Raw genomic sequence first — 22,253 nt, forward strand, 5'->3', positions numbered from 1 at the left:
GCTACATTAAGAAACTCAAATAACTTTTTTTTTAGTGTATGGAATTCATTTATTTTTTTTTTTCAAGTTGAAGGTCATTAAATTTTATTAAATGTAGCTTAACTAGTTTTAAAAATAATTGAATTTAAATGCCCCCCATGCTCGTTGACACAAGTGCGGCATCTTAGTAAAAAGTTGTTCATTGCTGCTTTGAGAGTTGCGACAGGAATAGCCGCAATTGTTGCCCGAATGGATTGTTTTAGTTCATCCAAATTTGTTGGCTTTGTTTTATAAACTTCTTGTTTACATAAACCCCACAAGAAAAAGTCAGGTGCAGTAAGGTCAGGCGACCTGGGGGGCCAACGAAATTCGGAGTTTCTTGAAATCAGTTTATTGGGAAATTTTCGTCGCAACTCTGTCATAACAGTCTGGGCTATGTGAGACGTTGCCCCATCTTGTTGAAACCACACAGAGTTCAAAGGAATTCTCTTTCGGCGTAGTTCTGGATAGAAAAATTCTTTCAGCATTTTCAAATAACGGTCTCCAGTAACCGTAACGGTGTGACCATTTTCTTCAAAAAAATAAGGCCCGACAATACAGCGTGAAGAAACCGCACACCACACTGTCACGCCAAGAGGATGCAATTTCGTCTCGTGGAGTATCTGTGGGTTAGAAGTACTCCATATTCGACAATTTTTTTTTTGTTCACATTGCCGTTTAAATCGAAATGGGCCTCATCAGACATGAAAAGGCAGTTTAACATGTTTTGGTCTTCTTCCACCATTTGCAGGATCTTCTGGCGAAATTCCAAGCGAATCGGCAAGTCTGCTGCATTCAGTTTGTTAACCATTTGAATTTTGTAGGGAAATAAGTCTAAATCTTTGTGCATTATTGTTTGCAAAGACTGTCGGCTGACACCAAGTTGAGCAGATAAGCTTCTTGTTGAAACCCTTGGATTGCTTTGTATAGCTGCAGCTACAGCAGCGATCGTTTCCTCCGTCCGAACTGGTACGTTTCGATGATAAGGCCTTCTTGCGACTGTTCCTTGCTCAGCAAAATTATTCACCAGTCTCATTATGGTCCATCTGCTTGGGGGATCGCCGCCAAACATCCGCCTGTACTCTCTCTGTACCAAAACTACGGACTCCAGTGCGTGATAGCGGCGGACTATCCAAATTCTTGTTTGCGTGTCCCAGTTATACATTTTAATAAATTTTAAAGATCAATCTGCAAATTAAAACAAAAATGGAACAGATAACTTAAAAAGAAAAAAAGTTATTCAATTTTTTTTTGGTAGCGGCTTTCATCAGCCACCCTGTATTTATACCACTAGTGACCTTTGGAAATGGTAAATTGAATAAAAAAGTATTTTAATACACAACAGCCGACACTGAAATCTGCAAACTTAAAAATCCAAACTAATTTATGTTTAAATCTAGTTTTAACACTAATTTCGGAAAAGAGGTAGTTTTCGCTTTTTTACATTCGCTCATTTTTTATGATTCGAAATTTTTTCACGACTGACCAATCGCACACTTAGTTAAAGGCAAGGAATGAATGGTATATGAACTAAGTGCCACAAAAATATATCTAAGTTTACTAGATAAAAATTCAACTGTAACTGATCGCTACACAAGTGCCTGGATTTCAGTGTTCGCTGGTGTAATTAGAAATAAAAATTATATGATTTTAGAAGTACGTGGGATATCTGTGATGCTCCAGTTATTGCAGATAAATAAATAGCTACATTATATACATATTTTATTTCTTCATTTGTAAGCGATTCATTTATCCAGGTATACATTTGAACAAGATTTTTTTGAACGAAAATAATTTATATTTATTAAATGAAATAAAAGGTAAGAGATGACTTCTTAATAACATTAAATAACTCTAATAAGTTTGGCACTTTTAAGCAAGCGTTTGCTTTTTCTTTGTGCTGAACCAGTGATTGAAATCTAAGCGCAGGAGCAGCTGTGTTAAAGGCGTCGTATTCGGATTTGTTTTTAACGAGATTAAATAATTCATTAATTGATCCATTAAGATGCCAAAGCGTTCATCCAGTTTATCAATTTGGTCGTAAGTTTTCGACACAGACAATTCTTGCCCCAAAATCATACTGAGATTATCGCACAAATTGAACACATCGATAAGGACATTATAAATTGGATTATTTGATTGCGATATTATAAATTGATTTATATTTATTTTCATAGTTTCTTCATTCGTTAATAGGAAGCAAAGAAAACGTATATTGGTCAAAAATATGCTGTGCGCTTTCTGTATTTCCTCAAAATCAGCTTTGTTCAGTATTGTATTTAAAAGTATGCTGAATTGGCTCTCCAATACATCGACTTGTATGTAGTACTGCAAATTGTCGATGAAAAACATCAGTTGGTTGAGAAGATTTGTTAATTTTATGTTTTCATGAGTGTTCATTTTTGAACGACGTACATTATTACTCCATAGCATATGGAGCTCAAACTGCATCTTCTTTATCAAAAGCAGAAAACGAAATAGAATATTGTAATGTTCCATCACCTTTGGTGAAAACAATAAATGTAGCGGCCAATTAATTTTATAATTTAGCTGCATATACTGCAAGAAATTGTGCTCCAGTTCTTTAGAACTACTGCCTTGCATCAGCGGTTTTGCAATACTCAAAGAGAAACGTTCCAAGTCTTCAGAGACGCCAACACCGTGCGCTGCCGATTCAAATGCTTTTACAAAATCATGCACCTTATTTTCATTATATTTATCTTTGCCAATGTTATATGTTAGGCGTAAGAACTCCAAGAACAATTCACCCCGACCCAGTAGGAAAAAGTCCTTCATAAGTCTTAATTGTTGCACCAAATCTGCCTGATTTATGGCGATTTCAGATAGTCGTGTAGTAACGTACGTTTTAATTTCGTTAACAATACTTTCGTAGTGTTGCACATTCAATTCCTCATCGTTTTGCAACATTTGAATTTTGCCAAAATAAATATGCTCCTTTTCGTTGCTCAGCGAACTTTCATCTTCTAAATCGGTGTGCTCGGTTTTATTCCAGTTTTGCGTTAGATTTTTGTGTTTATTAGCATCAGCTTTAAAGATGAGTATAGTTTGGCCAATAAAAAGTACTTTTTCAGCCCAGCCCGGGGGTAGGTAATGTGGTAGTAGATCATAGCATATTTCGTAGCGCCATATATCCGCATAGGTGCTGGCCACTTTCGACAGCGTAGTTATAGTGCTGGCATGTTTTCCGCTCTCTGTGCTAGCGCATTTACTGGTGTCACTCTCCGCTGCACTATTGAGGTGGCCTTCTGAGCACTGTATGAAGAATTCGCCATAAGTATCTATTATTTTGGCATAGAGTATCCAATGCGTTAGTTGTTTAAAGAACACTACATTTACTGCCAGCTGTAATGTTTTTATGGCTAAGCGTATTTTCTGATCACCATGTTCGCCATTTTGATGCAAGTACTGCATAATTCCGCAGCCATGTAGTTTTTGAGTGCGTATAACCCGAATAAGCATCCGCAAGTAAAGCGCCAGTGGTTCATATGATTTCAAATTGCGGTAGATAAATAGAAGAGAGAAATTTTGGGGATTTTGAAGATAACTTTTTTCAAGCGCCGTAATGTCTATGAAATAATCCTTTAAAATTGTGTCGATGCCATTAGCGAATGCTTTCAAATAAAGTCCCTTCTGTAGCGGCTCATCTGTGTCGAAGATTAATACACTCCGATTGCAACTGTTATTGCTGCCACATACCTTTGCGAACTTTTCTATGTCACGTAACAAATTTATGATTGTTACTATATCCTGAAGTACGTACTTTTCACAAGGATGCAGGAAAGCTGTAACATCTGGCGCGGTGAAATCTTCCAGCGATAGACGCTTTGATTGTAAATTAAGACACGAGAGCAGCACTTCATGAATCATGCTTGAAAACGTGAATTGTACGATTTAATTACTTCCTTTCAATACTTGAAGAATATTTTATTGAATAGTTGTTTTTTAAATGTTTATTAAGCAAACTATTGACGCGCCTTCAAAACAGCACAACCAAAACATATGATTCACAAATGTCATGGAATGTTTACATACATCAGATTGTTAGCGTTGCCATCCGTGCAATATAAAAAAATAATTATATTGGTAGAACTCGCTGGTGTTAATGTACTGTGTAGGAATCTATAAGGTAATATGAAATGTTATGGCTTAAAATGGCTTACGTAAGTTGTGCAACATTTTTTACAAAAAACTGCCAGTTTTTTCATGCTTACAACCTATAGAAACTAGGCATTGTGATTACTTGAAACGAAACCATAATAAATTGAAATCGAAATACTTTGTTTTATAAGACTTAATAATAGTTTATAGAAGAACACAATTATCCTTGGTAGGCATTTCCTTAGCTTTGCGTTGTTATTACATGAAAGCAGAATATAATTTTACGGCGTCTGTGAACGCAGGTAGCTTTTACCACAGAATGTTAATGGAATCGCAAACTCATTCGCTTATGTGCGAGCATGAAAACCGACGAATCCCTTACTAGTGTGATGAATCCCTTACTACTGTGGTGAAAAATCACATAAAATCCCTTACTAGTGTGGTAACTAAATATAGAAATCCTCCACTAGCGTGGTAAATATCTACAATCCCGCACCAGTGTGGTAAGTTGAATTTGAAAATCCCTTATTATGAATCTACAAATTAGTACTCGAAAAAAAGTTATTTAACATTTGCTCCTTCCCAACAAAATAAATTTGAGTAGAGCCTAAAATTATGCTTCAGCAAGAAACACATCATTTCTTATTAATAATTGCATTTCTTTCACGTGTTATTTTTATTTGTTTTGCTTCAAGAAATCGAACTTTAGGGGGTGAGTCTTTCTCATATGCCGAATATTCTCACGTTCTATATTGCACACACAATCCGCTTTTAAATATTAAAAGATTACAAAGCTTGCGCGGCCAAAGCGATATAGCATACACTCATAAACATGTACATATGTACTTATAGTAGCGGTATAAAGTATTAATTAATAATCATTATATCAATCATTAATTATTAATACAACCGTTGACTGGATCTTTTTTACTATCAAATGTGTGAAGAGAGCAAATGAACGAATGAAACCCAATTACAACGCCAGATGTGTAAAGAAAAAAAAACATACTCAAACGGATTTCCATATTCGTGAATCAGTGAGTGAATAGTGGCGCAAAATCCAAAAGAGCACATACAAATGTACACACATATGGAAAGAGGTACACTACACTCAGCACTTTTGTTTTAATTTATTGTTTACCTTTTCTATTTTAACTTATAAATTAACTAGTAAAGCAAATTACTTAACATCTAGCTTAGCTAAATGGAAACCCAAATTTTCTTCAGATTTCAGAATAACTAAAATTAAAGAAAGGCAGTGCTAATGCGCGAGAAAATTTTCGCTTATAAAAGGTTTATAATAAAATCCATCCGGTTTTCCTAGCCCGCTTAATATATTAGGGGCGTATTAATATATTAGGGGCGTAATCTTGGTGACAGAGCGTCAATACGCACACCACCGCTCAAGGTTTAGATACATAAAAAACGTAAATTGTGTACAATTGAATTTTTTTTTAATTATTTTCCTCTTTAAATTTAAATATTTTTTACTATTTGGATGCAGCCGGCTTGCCGCGAAGTTTTTAGTAGATTATAATCTGAAGTGTTGCACGAAATAATTTGTGATGCCACAAGGCGTGTAATAGTTGCTGTACATAATATTTGAAAATTGACATTTCCATTGATTATTTTACTCCAACTAATAATGCTAATAATTGTTTCATATTTACAAAGTACATACACACGAATAATCGAGTAGGCCAACTATTTTGTCGTATAAAAGTTTATCTTCATTTTAAGTTTATCTATAATAGCGTGTAGCACATCTGTAAGTCGATTTAGACAACTTAGAGCACTCCCTTTTATAATACACATGTGCGTGTGTGTGTGTGTATATATTAGAGAATGTATTTAGTTGCTGCAGTGCGGCATGTACGTACATAACTACATACATACGTATTCTAGGGAGAATATTGTACCTACACAGCTATTGTTTTTTGTGCTTTTTGTATTTGACAAGCACTTTATTTTAGAGTTTTAGAGTTTTATATGCATTAATGATAGTATTGTATTCGTTTAAGAAATAGGCACTAAACTACTATACTATGATGAAAATGCCATATTAAGCGGAAAATTTGAAAGAAATACACCAACTCTCATTCAACATTTCAAAGGACAATTGGAAATTTGCAACGAAAAACAATCACCCATAAACCGCCTGTATTTGCATCCCTTCTAAAGAAGGTAAACAAACCCTTAAATTAATATGGAAAAACACTCGCTTTTGCTCTCTCTCTCAGTTGTCGTCCCGCACGAACAGCACTGTCGGCTCATTTGTGTCACTCATAAATGTACGTAGTTTTAAATGAAATGTACTCGTAATTTTTAGGGAGACACTCTGGTAGGTTGTGGTTGACAAAGCAAAAACAGACCCTCAACTAATAACATCGTGAGCGCGTTCAAATAGTTCATTCGTTCCTGTCGCAGCTGCTGAATGTGTAAGCAGGGCCAGGCTGTTGCCAGTTGTGTTCGGTCTTGTTAATGGCCAACGCGAATGCGGGCGGGTGTAAAAGAAAAAAAATGCTGAGTGCATGTTAACCGTGTGCGCATTTTGTTTTTGTTTCCACTATGCCAAGCCAGTGCGGTGCATAGCGTGATAATTCGTAGGCAACTAAGCAAAAACCGAGTGATTATTTTGTTGTTTTTCTTTAGTTTCTATATGATATTTTTGCGTTGGAAATATCAAACGAAGTGAATTTGAAAGTGTAAATATAGATTAATTCTTGAGTATAGAACACATATGGCTTATATACGCACACTCGCCCACATGAAAGCGCATATAAGAGAAATGTTAAAAGTGCAAACATTTTAAGGCTATGGAAAGTGTAAAATTAAATTGATATGCTGAATGTCCAATTGTCAAAAAATGCAAGCAAGCAAGATTTATGTGATAAAATGCAAAATAATATGGGTTACAGACCCTGCGGCCAACAGCTTTAGCTGCACCGATAAACAAATGCGGAGTAAATGAACGAAAATTGTTTAAATAAGGTTGGTGTTCATTAAAAAGGGTTTACGTTTCTTATATATGGAACAATAGACATATTCCCTTAAAGTAACAAAATATGCAAAAAATATAAAAAATATTTATTTTACACTCGCTTTTAAATCCACTGACCGGAAGAAAATGTTTAGTCAAGGAAAAAAGTTGAGTGTGTGTCTCTATACGCTCTTTATTACGTGTGTGTGTATGTATGTGTATCCTTTCAAAGCTTTGTCTGACATCCTCTCACAGTCCGTAACTTGGAGACTCAGGATTCGTAGAAAAATGTTAAATTCACTTGAGTGTTTATGTTTTGTTTGTTTGGCGAAATTGTTTTGGATTTTGCTTGCAATAAGTTTTTGCTGTTTTTAGGAAAAATTGATAAACCAACTAGTGGGCGGCCCAAAGAATTATAACTTACTTAGAAGTGGTTATTGGAAAATGAGTGCTTGTAAATTCTAGAGAAACTTTCCTATATCGCTGATAGTTAAAATGGCGGTAGGTGGAGGGAATGAACTGTCATTATTAAAAATGCTGGCCCCGTAGTGCTCCTTAGAAAAGTGCCAAAAATTACAACTTTTACTCGCGTTTTCGCTTGTTTCGAGTAAATGAAGGCTCTGCGATTAGTGAAAACATTTCGAACACTTGCAATTAGCTAAAACGTATAATTTAATTCAACTATAGTCGAACTTAATGCCGCTTCGGAAATTTTGATTAAAAGATCGCGCGATTTTTTAGTCCAAATTTTCACTATTTTTTGAAAATATTGTTCTATCGTAGGCTAAAGGTCAATTTCACCACAAAAGCTCTATCGAACCTCACTTTTCCGTTCTTTTTTCCAGCGAAACGGTGCCGGTTCTTCACTTATGCCTTAAAATATTATATTAGGATTTAGGCAAGGTTTATAATTCATAATAGGTAAACAAAAAATATATTTTAAACTTTTTGAAAAAAAGTGCAGCAAAGCGATTCTTCCCCTCTGAAAAAATTGAAAAGTTGGTGTGGCTCGATCGCATGGGGGCGTTGGTTTCTATCCAAGGATGCTAGATTTAGAAATCTTTTCATGACGTCTATCGGCCTTCGGCGCATAAACTCGCTCAGGACCCTTTGTATAATTCTGCGTTCTAAAATAAGTAGTATATGCAAATTGTTCCCTTTTGGTTGACGGGGTTTTTCCTTGTTTCGTTTTATTCTTTTCCTCATTATCGTTCCTTTGACAGTTCGTGCCGCGCATTTATTATGCACGGTATTATAAACGATTAGAAGAGCATTTGTAATACTAGAAATTCAATAAAATACGATGTGCTATTTAGTAAAAAAGGCTTTAAATCAAATGTTCAATCAATAAAGGTTCTTTATAAGTGAATAACATTCCTTTTTGGTGTTTGTATTTAAGCAAAATAAGCGAGTGGGATAGTGCATTTTTCAAGCTTATGCAAAAAATAAGCATTTTTAACGTTAAATATTCTTATTAATTCTTAATGGTAATTTATAAAAAGTACTATCTATCGAAAAACTGATATATTGGTATATTTGTGTGTACTAATTTTTAAAAGTGGTCTACGCGCTTGGACATTATTTGCAAACCTTTCGTGGTAGTAATGGAAAGCGAATACATGAATTTAAAATCGTTTAGACGTTACAATGACCGATTATGGCGACTTCGAGTGACGTGTGCGTTAGTACACCAGGAAATTTAAGAATATTGAATATTTGGTCAATTTACCACATCGTCCTGATTGATGCTGTTGTCAATGGATTTGTATGTAATATAATCGCCTGTAAGTTTCCCTTGAACTGCGTGGTTTATTTTATTAACGCCGGCGGTTTTCGGTGCCAAAATAGCACGTTCGCAAAGCCATCTATGATTTTTATAAATTGTGCCAATGTACGCACAAACTTTTTGAATAAGTTGTTGAATGGATAGCACAATGATGAAAAAGTTCAATGCAAATGAAATGGATTACGTGGCAACATAATGCTGCTCTTTTCCTTTACCAATATTTTGTTGATGCTTTGAAAATGTTTGTCTGAACGCTTCGCGCTGCAAATATACACTCATATTGGTCTTTATTGTGAACTTCCGCACATGCCTCCAAAGGTGCGTTGCTTTGAGGCAAGCCTCGAGTTCATCAGCTGCTGTTGACTTAGGTATTACTGGAAGAGTCGAACGTTTGCGAGGCGTATTTATAAATATTTATTATAGATATAGTATATAAGTGTTCTTCTTTTGCTCTTATTACGTTAACGTAATATTGCGTGCCATGAAATTTGGAAAACTCGTGATATTAGTGTGCAGATAGAAACCAAATATTGCTGGATTTTATTGTTTCAGTATTTGTTTGTTGTGTTCCCTTTACCAATTCCCAATCACTTTTCGGAAATATCAACACATTGATATTGAATGATGTAGAAATCATTCACAATTTAAAAACTGGTTTGTATGAGACCCGCCGCCGACTTTTCATAATTATTACAGCATTGATATTTTATACATGTCTGCGAAATCATAATACTCTACCATGACCATTCATGGTAACTATCATCGAAACTATCCAATAATAAGAAATTATTGGGTTGGCAACTAAGTAATTGCGGATTTCACTCGTAAATGGCTTCAATTGAAATTTTAGGTTTGCAGACGTAGTACAAATGTGAAACACATTTTGTTATTTAATAGTTGGCAATTCAGCTGTCAATCAGTAGAAAAGGTTTTTTGATCGGTTGCTTAGTTTTCGTTTGGCGTTCGTTGAAAAATGGAAAATCAAAAAGAATATTTTCGCCATTTTTGTGTTTTTTTTTTTATTTCCGCAAAGGGTAAACCGCATCGTAAGCTCATAAAAAGTTATGTGCTGTTTACGGTGACGAAGCCTTAAAAGAACGGCAGTGTCAAAACTGGTTTGCCAAATTTCGTTCTGGTGACTTTCACTCAAAGACGAAAAACGCTCTGGTCGTCCAGTTGAAGTTGATGACGCCCTAATCAAAGCAATAATTGATTCGGATCGTCACAGTAAAACACGTGAGATTGGAGAGCAGCTTCATGTATCACATACATACATTAATTGAAAATCACTTAACACAACTTGGCTATATTCAAAAACTCGATACATGAATTCCTCACGAACTGAAAGCATTTACCGCAACGCATTAACAGCTGCGATTTGCTAAAGATACGTAATGAAAAAGATCTATTTTTTAAAACGACTGATAACTGGCGATGAAAAATGGGTTGTTTCCAACAATATCAAGCGGAAAAGATTGTAGAGCCGGCCAGGTGAACCAACTCAAACAACATCAGGAGCTGATATTCATCAAAAGAAGGTTTTGTTATCAGTTTGGTGGGATTACAAAGGAATTGTCTACTTTGAACTCTAAACACACAACCGAACGATCAATTCTGATGTCTACATTGAACAACTAACGAAATTAAACAATGCAGTAGAAGAAAAGCGGCTCGAATTGACAAATCGAAAAAGTATTGCATTCCATCATTACACATCTTTGGCCATTCGGCAAAAATTATTGGCGCTTGGTTCGGATATTTTGCCACATCCACCATATAGTCCTGACCTTGCACCAAAAGTAATCAGTTTTTGTTTTGATCTTTACAAAACTCCTTGAATGGTAAAAAGTTCAATAATGATGATGATGTCAAATCGTACCTGATTCAGTTTTTTGCCAATAAAAACTAGAAGTTTTATGAACGTGGGATTATGAGGCTGCCTGAAAGTTGGCAAACCGTCATTGATCAAAATGGATCATACAATACAGAACAAAGTTATTTAGTTCCATGAACAAATTGTCTTTGATTTTCTAAAAAAAATTCGCAATAGTTTATTGGGAACTGCCACGCGTACTTTACCAATGCTGCTTACTTTTCTGAACTGTTAAGGTATTAATATTTTATGCCATTGTACCCAATTTCAGTTCACGAATTGTTCCGAAAATATGTAATATAAAAAAATTGTTTTGTATGGAAGGTGTCGCGCCCGTTATTTTAAATTAATTTTATTGCAGGCAATAAGTTGGCGAAGCTTCATTGCAATTCGATGATTGGTTTGGCAGCTTTAAAAATACATACAAATAAATAAATAAATATTAATTTTTATAGTTTGGGGTAAAATAATAAGAAATAAATTATATTCTTATTATTTGTAGTGATCGATATCTCGTAAAGTATCGATACAAAATTTTAAGTTTATGGTCGTTGTCTAGGTGACATTTCACACTAAACAAATTATTTTGCTGTTCAGTTTTGAGGGTGAACAATGAAAGTCAACAGAGAGAAACTTCACGTATGTTAAATTTTACAGTTTTTCTTTGATAAAGGCGAAAATGCTGGCCAGGCCTCCGCAATTGTGAATGATTATTTGGGTGACGATACTGTAAAAGTGAATTACGTGCAATTTCGGTTTCGTCGGTTCCGTTCAGGCGTTTTTGATGTTAAGGAAAATGTCAATAAAATCACAGAAATAATCGAGATAAAGGAGCTAAATATTGTTCCCATTATTTTTAGGTAAAACTCCGCGGTCGTGCTTTAAAAACCCTCATCAGTCACCTTCGGCTTTCCTTAGAAAAGTATTGTTTATTGGGGTTGTGGGGTATTAGTCTTTTTTTTTACTCCCAGCTTCTTCATTTATTATAATAGTTCTTACTTTATGCAAGAAAATAGCCATGAAAATTTTGTAAATTATTAAAGCAACCTTGTAAGTACTTCCGCAACCTATATTTGAAAGGCATTAAGCTCAGATTGTCAAAATTTCCATCTTCCACACGCATTGCGCCAACTCTATAGTATCCGTGTGCCGATCTCTGTAATATCCTGATTTAAGCCACATATCACATCCATATTGTTTTGATCGAATAAAGTTCTTCACGGCAAACAGACTGGAAAATAAACTTATAATAGCATTTTAACATTAAGAAGTTTGTAAAACAACATCGGCCTCCCAGAGGCGGAATTAAACTGTAGGCTCCGCAATGTTTACAGTTAAAACAACCTCGAGCCACACACCACTATGAGAAGCTGGGACAAACTTCTAATAAACTATAAATGCGCCAAATATATATTTGTGTATGGATGTGTAGTGACATCAGCGATAACCGACATTTGTTTTCTAGTCATGACTGCAATGCAATCCGACTGCCAACGATGATAGTGATGTTTTCAACTTTGGAAAAGTATGCATGCATTCTATGTAGCGAAATCTGCGTTCGACAGGCGCTGTAGTTATCCGGCACATGACCAGAAAATCTAATTTGCTAATTCTCATAGAAGATATTCGCACCTTTATTGATTTGTTTCGAGTACTGTGAAGAACCTCCTTTGTCTGTTGAAAAGTATTAGGTGCACAACTAAGTTCACACTGTTTTTTTTATGAAAATACAACTTTATTCTGAAAAAATGGTTACAAGTGAATCTTTGAAAGTTTTGCCCATCGCTAGGTACTACTTTTTCCCATCTTTCTGGTAGATCTCGTATACCGTCGCGGTAAAACTGTTCATCTTTTGAGGCTATCCACGGATCAAGCCATTTTTTGATGTCTTCGTAGAATGGAAATGCTGGTTAGCTAGACCATGTGCCATCGATCGGAACAGGTGATAATCGGACGGCGCAATATCTAGAGAATATGGCGAGTGGAGTAGGATTTCTTATTTCAGTGTTTCCAGGTAGGTTTTATCGGGTTTGGCGATGTGAGACGGAGCGTTGACATGCTGTAGAATCACTTTTTCATGCCTCTCCGCATATTGCGGCCGCTTCTCGCACAGTGCTCGGCTCAATCGTATCAATTGAAGTCGATACCGATCCCCAGTGATGGTTTCGCTTGGATTTAACAGTTCATAATAAATAACACCAACTTGGTCCCACCAAATACATAGCATAAGCTTCGCAGCGTGAATATTCGGCCGAGGCGACGACGTAGAAGCATGACCGGACAGTCCCCATGACTTTCTTTTCTTTAGATTGCGGTAATGAATCCATTTTACATCACTCGTCACGATGCGATGAAGAAAACCCTTCCTTTTTGCCGCTGGAGCAGTTGTTTACAGGCGAAAAAACGACGTTCAGCATTCCTTGGTTTTAACTCATAAGGAATCCAAGTCCCCTGTTTCTGAATCATTCCCAAAGCATGCAATTGCTTGGAAATGGATTGGCGGGTAACTCCTACTACTGAAGTAAGCTCTTCTTGCGTTTGACACGGATCCTCATTGAGCAATGCCTCCAATTCAGCGTCTTCGAAGGTTTTTGGCCTTCCTTCACGCGGACGGTCGTCAACAGTAAACTCACTGTCTTTGAAGAGACGGAACCAATCTCGGCACGTTGTTTCACTTAAAGCAGCATCTCCATAAACTTTTTGTAGCTCTCGATGCGCTTCAGCCGCCGTTTTTTTTTGAATAAAAGAGGGAAATTAACACTTCCCGCAAATTACGATTACTTGGCACAAAATCAGACATTTTCACAAAACCAAAAGTATATGATTATGATACCAAAACAAAATCACTAATGTGTCGAAGTAGTTTGTTTACCATATGTCTAAGCTTGAATATGATGTTTAGGTTATGTTAGAATCGCCTATCACTCACTGCTGGCGGCATTTATTGACAAACAGCGGGAATTACCTAATATTTTTTATTTACTATAAAGTATTTTTGTAAAATACTAAAGTATTATATTTATTATAAAGTATTCCTTAACGCTCTCGCGACGGGTACCGTGCATATTCAGAAGTCTCTTTGTGCATCACAGCGGCTGACGTCGTCTAGATAGTGGCAAAAAACAACAAAACCATTTAAAATTTAAGATAAACTGCATCACTTAAAATCACTTACGCCCTTTTTGGGTGGTTGGTTGAGCTCCTCCTACTATTTGTGGTGTGCGTCTCGACGTTTTTCCGCAAATATAGGGGCCTACAGTGAGTTTGATATATTAGAAAATAATTTGTGTATCATTTTTTGTATCTTAAAGTAATAAATTCTTTAAATTGTAGAATATTTAATAGCCCTTGGTTTAATAGAAAACTCTTAGGAAGGGCTATAATATCTCTAAACTGGAGAGGGTGCAAAGGACTGCATGTATAAATTGCTTCAGTGCTGCCCTGAATGTCGTTTTGCACTTACTTGCCATCGACTTTTACGTTATTTCCATCGCTCTTCGAAAGCGAAATCAGGTTAAAGGAGGTTGGGCTGTGGAGATAATTTCTCAAACCATATTTCTCTGAACTTCGTACAGACCTCTCTATTCGCAAACTGGAATTTTGAGGGTCATGTCAGGACAATATTTCCAAGTAGGCAGGATTGGAACGAATGGAAAATCTGCTCCGAAGCTGGTACCTCTGCTGTAAGTTGGAATTGGGAGTCGGAGTAAGGGTTTCCAATTTATCTATTTCCTTAAAATTGCCGAATACAGCTAGTGTTTTTCAGGCAGTAGTTTTTGCGTTCCTGCAGGCATGCGAAATGCTTAGGAAATGTGGGAGCGAGGGAGATAATAACATTTTTTCTGACAGTCAAGCCACGATCAAGCGTCTGACGTCGCCATGGTACAGATCTAAACTAGTCAGCTGCTGTAAAGAGGAGATCAAATCACTTGGGTATGCAGGTAAGATATTATTGATCTGGGTTCCAGGACATAGGATCTTAAAGGGAAATGAAATTGCTGAGCTTTCCAGAAAGGCGTCAACTGAATTGGTATCACGCATCCGATCATAGGCATCCCACTGACTGTTGTTAAAGGAAAATTGCACAAGTTATTTCCCAGAACAGCACAGATCAAATGGAGCTCCATTTCTTCGTGTGCTATTGCGAAAACCTTTTGGCCCCAGTAGAAAGAATAGACGTAGAACTAGGAAAGCCATGGGGACTCCAGGCAATTCAATTTCCGAACTCGTAGCTATGTTTACCGGTCATTGCATGATGGGTACACACGCTGAAAAGATAGGTTTACCATTTAACCTCCAGTACAGAAGCACAGAAACAGTGGGGACCTTTCAGAGAAGGAAACTGTTAAATACATTTGTTGTAAATGTCCGGGTTGGGCAGCTAGACGATTAAGGGCTCCTTTTTTCGACAGCATGGGACAGTGCGCCAACCTAAATTCAATCAATCTGCCCCATTACATCAACAGCTCTAGCTGGGTGTAGATATCTGCCTGTTGGTGTCTTATAATGGTATCAAAACGGCGCTTCACTGCTACTTGGGGAGTGGCAGAGTGGTACTTCAACGTAACCTTGCTCAAGTGCCATCCACCTCCTCAAAGCAAGGCAGGCAAATCGGGTCTTAAATGATTCCAATGGTAGTCATATGTTGACCCCATGGATTGTGTTCTGCAATAATACCAACCATCAACCGAAAGTCTTCTTCCAAGTTTTAGAAGAAAGTCCGACAGTTTTCTGTTCGGGCTTGTCACAAAATACTTTGCAGTCCTGTAGCGTTCCAGGTCGGACCATCGCTCTTTATGTATGTTGTATACATAAGAACTGATTCCGGTTGTTGGCTCTGGTCCCTGTGGGGGAACCGTTGATCAACAGTTGGCCAATTCATCGGCAATTTCGTTGCCTTGAAGGCCGCAGTGTCCTGGAACCCATTTAAGTACGAGCTTATTCTGTCTTGCAACAGAATTAAGTTTCTTCTTACATTCTTGAACAATCTTTGAGGTTTGCTTTGTGTTCTCCAGAGCCTTTAGTGCAGCCTGACTGTCACTGAAGAGTTAAATATCTTTCCCACTCCATCTCCTCTTAATTATTCATTCGGCTACTTTCTGTTTGAAAAACAGTTGTCATTCCTCCCACATCGTAAAGATACCTATTACTCTCGTTTAAGTACCATTCGGCTTCCGAACCTATTTCCTTCTTGGACCTATCGGTAAAGAAAAAAACCGTCAAACCTCTTGTAATGCACTTTGGATTACTCCATTGCGTGACTTCTATGTGACATCATATTTCCTTCCAAATGAAACTATGGGCATCAGGTCATCTTTAGGTGCCAAAAACAGAAGATACTGCTCAGATAGCAGCTAAAAGACTAACTGTGAGCTCTTGAGCTCTTTCACAGAAAGTCAATAAGCTTCGGCAACACTACTACTTAGACGTGGATGTGAAAAATGTGGCTCGCGTACCTATGAAATCACCAGCTCTGTTCTGGAGCATAAAGCTTTAATATGCAAATTAAACTAAATTTCTTAAAAATTTAAAAGCGTTTATTGTAATAAACAAAAAACACAACTCATATTGTTCACTAGGAAACACAGAATCCCTCAGCTAAGTCCAATTATGCTTAAGGGGAAAGCTCTTGTGATTTCGGAAGAAACCAAGTACTTCGGACTAAACATAGATAGGAAACTGACTTGGAAGTCAAACATCTTAGAAAGAGTTAGGAAAGCGAACCTAGCTTTTTATGCCTGTAAGAGAGCTTGAGGTAAGACCTGGGGAATTAAACCTAAGGTTGCTCATTGGCTTTACACTGCTGTCCTCCGACCCATTCTTCTATATGGAAATGTTGTCTGGTGGTGTGCTATGCAGAAAACACCTATTCTAATTTATTGAATAAGGTGCAGAGATCAGCGGAACTAGCAATATGTGGCGTCATGGAAACCACGCCATCCATGGCTTTGGACATAATGCTACATCTGCCACCCCTAGATCTCGTCTGCAAATACGCAGCGGCCTGCTCCGCTTTAAGGCTCACAGCGAGCTCACAATGGAGGAGTGTCACACATGGACATTTAACCATCTTAAACTCCTACACGGATATACCCAGTGACTGTGATTATCACCCTCCCATTCTTTGCTTCGAAAGGAATTTCCTAATGAAAATCCCTTCTAGACTGGAATGGCTTGAAGAAGATCCAACACTCAACACACCCGTTAAGATCTACACGGACGGATCTAAAATGGACACCGGTGTAGGATCAGGGTTATTTTGCGAAGAGTTTTCTATTAGTGAATCCTTTAAACTACCGTATCACTGTAGTGTTTTTCAAGCGGAAATAAACGCTATATGAAGCCTTAAAATGGTTAAAGATAAACAGAACATCATCAACGGATGTCTGCATTCTATCGGACAGCCAAGCTGCCCTACGAGCCCTGGATGCATTCCAAACAACATCAAGGTGTGTCTTACGTTGTCGCCAATCTCTAAATGAGATGGCCAAGCAATATCGTATAATCTTATGCTGGGTTCCAGGCCACAGAGATATACCAGGGAACTGTAGGGCAGACCATATTGCAAGAGAAAGTATCTGTATGCCAGACATAAGTAATTTCATGGAGATACCTCTCGCAACTTGTAAGCTTCTCACTAAGGACGCACTAATCAGTTCTGCAAATCAAAGATGGATTACCGTTAACACCTGTGAAATTGCTAGGCAAACATGGCCAAGGCTAAATTTACGTCTATCCAAGAGTATTATAACTTCAAATCAGGACCTTAGTAGGGGCCCTCACAGGACATTGTCTCATAGGAAATCATGCAAAGAGATTAGGCGTTTACACGCATGATTTCTATCGTAGGTGCAGAAATGAGGAGGAGTTGGAAACAATTCAACACCTTTTTTGCACCTGCCCAGCTCTAGCCAGAAACAGGAACCGATTTTTAAAATCCTACTTCTTAACGAATATAGATAATCTATACATTTTAGGTATCAACAACCTTTTACGCTTTGTCAAAAGCTCAGGATGGTTCAATATGGAGAGGGAAATGTAGCCCAGCCCCCGCAGCTCACAACGTACCCACTTCGTGGTCTAAGTGGCATCGTTGTCTCTATGTGCGATGCGGCTGCCAAACCTTACCTAACCTAACCTATTGTAATAAATAAGTTTTTATTTCTTTCAAATTGATATTTAACATTTGTCGGGATACCGGGATGAATACAAGATAATCCCGGGATTTCTTGTACCTACGAAACACCTAAATCTAGTAATCTCGGGACTAGCATATATATATTGTGTACCATATACATACATACATATGAACGTAAGCTTTCGCATGCACACGGATAGGATCTCAATAATTACGTTTACTCGGCTACATACACTTTTTACGTAGTCATTTTTTATCAAATTACTTTTAAATTATTAAATTGCTATTTAGAGTTTTTGTAACCCAATGCGATGAATGAAATTTTAAACCGCATTGATTTGTTTACGGACACGGCGAATGAATCGCTGCAAATAAATAAAATGGTGTATAAATGCAGGCCCACACACGCGAGAGTAAATTCGAGTATGAACAGTTGTGTGTTTGTGGTTAAGTGTCGTGCGTATCAACGTGGAACAAAAAAAATGGATATTTTGTACTTTTTTGATATATTTTTTGGTGGAAAAGTACTCGAGTAGAATTTATGAATTTTGTATACAATATATGAAACATTGAGCAGAAGCTCGAAGAAATAAGAAATTAATTAAATGAGCCAATGTTTTCGAACATAAGTAAGTACACAAATATACCAAAAATGAATACAATATGAACTCCGTTCTTTTTTTAAGAGGAAAAAACTTTGATAATATTAAGAATAATTGCAGTAATTCTACATATTATCAAAATTTTCTACAGGCAAATGTAATGTTTTACGCCAAAATAATGTCTTACCGTAACGGTGTTTTGTTCTTTCATGGGCGTCTTCAGTTGCGGGAATAAGAAAAAGTCACAGGGGGCCAATTCTGGGGAATACGGTGGCTGTGGCATTATTAGTGTGTTGTTTTTGGCCAAAAAGTCGTGCACAAGCAACGATGTGTGAGCAGGGGCGTTATCGTGTTGCAAGAGCCAATTTTTTGTTCTTTCACAAATCCGGGCGTTTCTGGCGGATTGCTTAACGCAAATTGCGCATAACTTGCAGGTAATATTCCTTATTGACCGTTTTACCCTGTGTAAATAACTCATGATGCACAACGCCCCTGCAATCGAAGAAAACTTTTACATTTGACCGAACTTGGCGCGCTTTTTTCTTTCTTGGTTCGTGCGGCAGCTTCCGTTGAGATGATTGTGCTTTGGTTTCCACGTCATAACCATAAACCCACGATTCGCCACCAGTTATGACCCTCTGGAGCAAATTTGGGTCGTCGTCGACAGAGTCCAACATCTCATTAGCAACGATGTTCGATGCTGCTTTTAGTCGAAATTGAGTAGTTTTGGTACGAATTTTGGGGCGACCCGTCTCATGCCCAATGGCACGAGCCAATCGATATGTCTAGGTCCTCAGTAACTTCTCTAACGGTGATTCGACGATTGACCAATATCATTTTCTTCACTTCATTAAACGTTTCGTCTGTTGTTAAAGTGCTGGGGCGTCCGGCATGCTTTTCGTCGTTCACATCTTCTCGGTCTTCTGAGAACATTTTATACCATCGATAAATGTTGCTTATGGCGTTCGTCTTGATGTTGTTCCACAAATGGAAGGACCTACAATTTCAAGACGACTCCGAACGGCAGATATTTTTGTAAGGAGCTTTTTCATGGCTACCCCTAACCCCTTAAAAATTAGAATCAAAAATAGTAATAGTAATTCTATGTTTTGCTTTTTGCTGTTTCTCTTTTTTTTTGTTGAGGAATCAAATAAAACAAAAGAAATAAAATTTCTGCATACTCTGTTTTCCATTTTCGCAAAATATTATGAAATACAGAACACTTGGCAACACCAGGTGTGAGTGACTGTAGGTATACCTACATATATACAATATTTAAGTGTTTGAATGATCTGACACCAAAATAGAATGTGACATTTATGCAACCACCAACATATCATATCAAGAATTCTATTCATAGAATTTCATGCAATGTGACAAATGTTTATTCTCTTTGACGTCAGGAGGCGATACCATTTTCACTTCGTAGGGCCTTGCCCCCTGCTTAAGACTTTGTTTACATTCGCCTCTTTACATCCGTAATTATTTCTGATTATACTATTGTATGAGAGAAAAATAACGGAACTGCGGATTGGATATTGTATTTACATATAAACCTTGATGTCTTGTATTTTGGCTCAAAGGGCATGGTAAATTTGTATGGAAGATGTCAAACACTACTCGCCAGATCCGTACATACATACATATGTATGTCGAGATTAATTTTGCATGTACATTTTTTTTAAGTTAGTTCAATAATTCACTCAGTTTTATTTAGCTTAACTTTTTTTTAACATCTGGTCGCATTGCCCGCGATTGCTGTTATTGTTGGTGTTATTCTCATTTAAGCAGTCAAATCTCTGTCTCGCTACTGCAGTGCTGCCTCGCTTTGGATATAAAAACGCACTAAAATGCCAATTTAAAGAAAATAAAATACCAAATTTTCATTGAATTACTTAAAGAATTTTGTATGCGTGACAAATTGTCTTTAACATGTGGGTGTTTTTTAAAAAATGTGTTATGGTTATGTACATATATTTTAATTTATTAGTTTTTTGTTAAGAGAAACTCTTTTGTTTAGAGAAAGACGATTTTGGCCGAGTTTAACAAAGCGCGAGTTGGACACACCAAGTAAAGCCAAGTCGTTCTCCACCTGATCTTTCCAACGCAGAGGAGGCCTTCCTCTTCCGCTGCTACCACCAGCTTGTACCGCATCGAATACTTTCAAAGCTAGAGCGTTTGTATCCATTCGGACGACAGGACGATTGAACTTTATTCGATTCGCTATTCTATGTCATCGTAAAGCTTATACAGCACATGGGTCCATCGTGATATTCCCCGTCATCAACGTGCAAAGGTCCAACAATCTTGCGCAGAATCTTTCTCTCAAACACTTCAAACGTCGCGGAAAGAGTCATTAGTTTTTTCATAGTCTCTGCTATGACGTCGCATGCTGTCGTCCATTTTTCCCTGCTTTGTAGCATGGATTGCACGAATGTATCTGGATCGTAGTTTCCTTCAAAAAAACGCTTACATTCGCTTCTCCGTGTTTTCTTTCAATCCAGCTTCGCAAGTCTGGAATGCAGCGATGTGTCCAGCGGCCCTTCGTTGTATTATTCCATTTTTGCTGCCAAGTTTGGGTACTATATTAGTTTCCCGTGGTATGATGCGATGCGTTTCACTGTCAGCCAATACTGCAGCTTCGTTTGCCAATATCTCTATTCGATACATTCCAGCGATAACCAGCGCTGCTTCTTCTGAAACCGTTTTAAGGGCGGAACAGACTCGAAGCGCACATAAACGATACGCTGCCTTTATACCGCGGAAGTAGGAAGGATATTGCGTAGCCAAACAGGAGCACCATATAGTATTTGGTTTTTCACCACGCCTGCTAGAAGTTGACGTCGCCGTTGTTTTGGCCCGCGGGCGTTTAGCATTATTCGCGATAAGGCTGCTACAGTTACTGATGCTTTTTTGGTCGCATACTCCAGGTGAGTTTTTAAAGATAACCTCCTGTCTATCATTATCTCCAGATATTTAACTTCTGTACTGTCGTGATGCTGTGATTGCCAACTTGTATAGTTGCCACTTCTACTTTTTTCCGGCTCCATATGAGAACGGACTCCGTTCTTTGCTCGGCGAGTTGAAGGCCGTTTTGCACCAGCCATGAATTAACGGACCCTATGGCCCGACTTGCTTTTTCGCAGATGTCGCTCATTCTCTTCGCCGTAATAACTACTGCGATATCATCCGCAAATCCGATAATGTTGGCACCATTGGGTATATTGATGTTCCATCGTACATGATGTTCCAGAGCAGTGGTCCAAGGACTGAACCTTGAGGGACCCCGCCTGAAACCTTATAACTCTTTCTGCCTACTGCTGTGTCGTAATCCAGTACGCGGTTTTCGAAGTAGCTTCGAATCATTGCTCGTAGGTAGGGGGATACTCCGATCTCGTCCAGTGCGTCCAGAATTTTGGCCCAGTTTGTGGTGTTGAATGCATTTCTTACATCCAAGTTTACTTTAAGCAGTACTCTTTGACACCTTCGGGTCATGTAAGTGTGTAGGTTTGCGTACATGTATAGCTTTTTTAATGTTATTTCTGTGTTTGATTATTTATTTTATTAATTAATTTCTTTTATGTTTTTGTTTTATGGTAATTCGTCTTGTTATTATTTACTTAACTTTGCACTTTTTATTTTATTTTTTGCCTTATTTTATCTTATTTGATTTTATTGTATTTCACTTAATTTTCTCATATTTTATATCTTTCATTTTCTTCATTCGCTTGCGACTT

The 22,253-nt window shown here is 37.4% G+C and overlaps 2 protein-coding genes across 4 annotated transcripts in view; one reads left to right on the forward strand and one right to left on the reverse strand.

Moving 5' to 3' along the window:
* Positions 1-1,511: 1,511 nt before the first annotated feature.
* LOC128862715 (gamma-tubulin complex component 4 homolog) lies at positions 1,512-4,030 on the reverse strand. Its single transcript, XM_054101381.1, has one exon. It carries the CDS (start codon positions 3,904-3,906, stop codon positions 1,891-1,893), a length of 2,016 nt encoding a protein of 671 aa, XP_053957356.1. The 5' UTR covers positions 3,907-4,030; the 3' UTR covers positions 1,512-1,890.
* Positions 4,031-6,510: 2,480 nt separating this feature from the next.
* LOC128865417 (glycoprotein-N-acetylgalactosamine 3-beta-galactosyltransferase 1) overlaps positions 6,511-22,253 on the forward strand; it is a 98,635-nt gene continuing 82,892 nt past the window's right edge. The window contains exon 1 of one of the 3 annotated variants that reach the window (XM_054105780.1): positions 6,511-7,128. The gene's annotated coding sequence lies outside the window, so the exon portion shown is untranslated. The other 2 variants (XM_054105783.1, XM_054105782.1) reach the window with 2 other exon arrangements.

Source organism: Anastrepha ludens, chromosome 5 (genome assembly GCF_028408465.1).
Source record: "Anastrepha ludens isolate Willacy chromosome 5, idAnaLude1.1, whole genome shotgun sequence".
In the NCBI taxonomy this organism is placed as follows: Eukaryota; Metazoa; Arthropoda; class Insecta; order Diptera; family Tephritidae; genus Anastrepha; species Anastrepha ludens.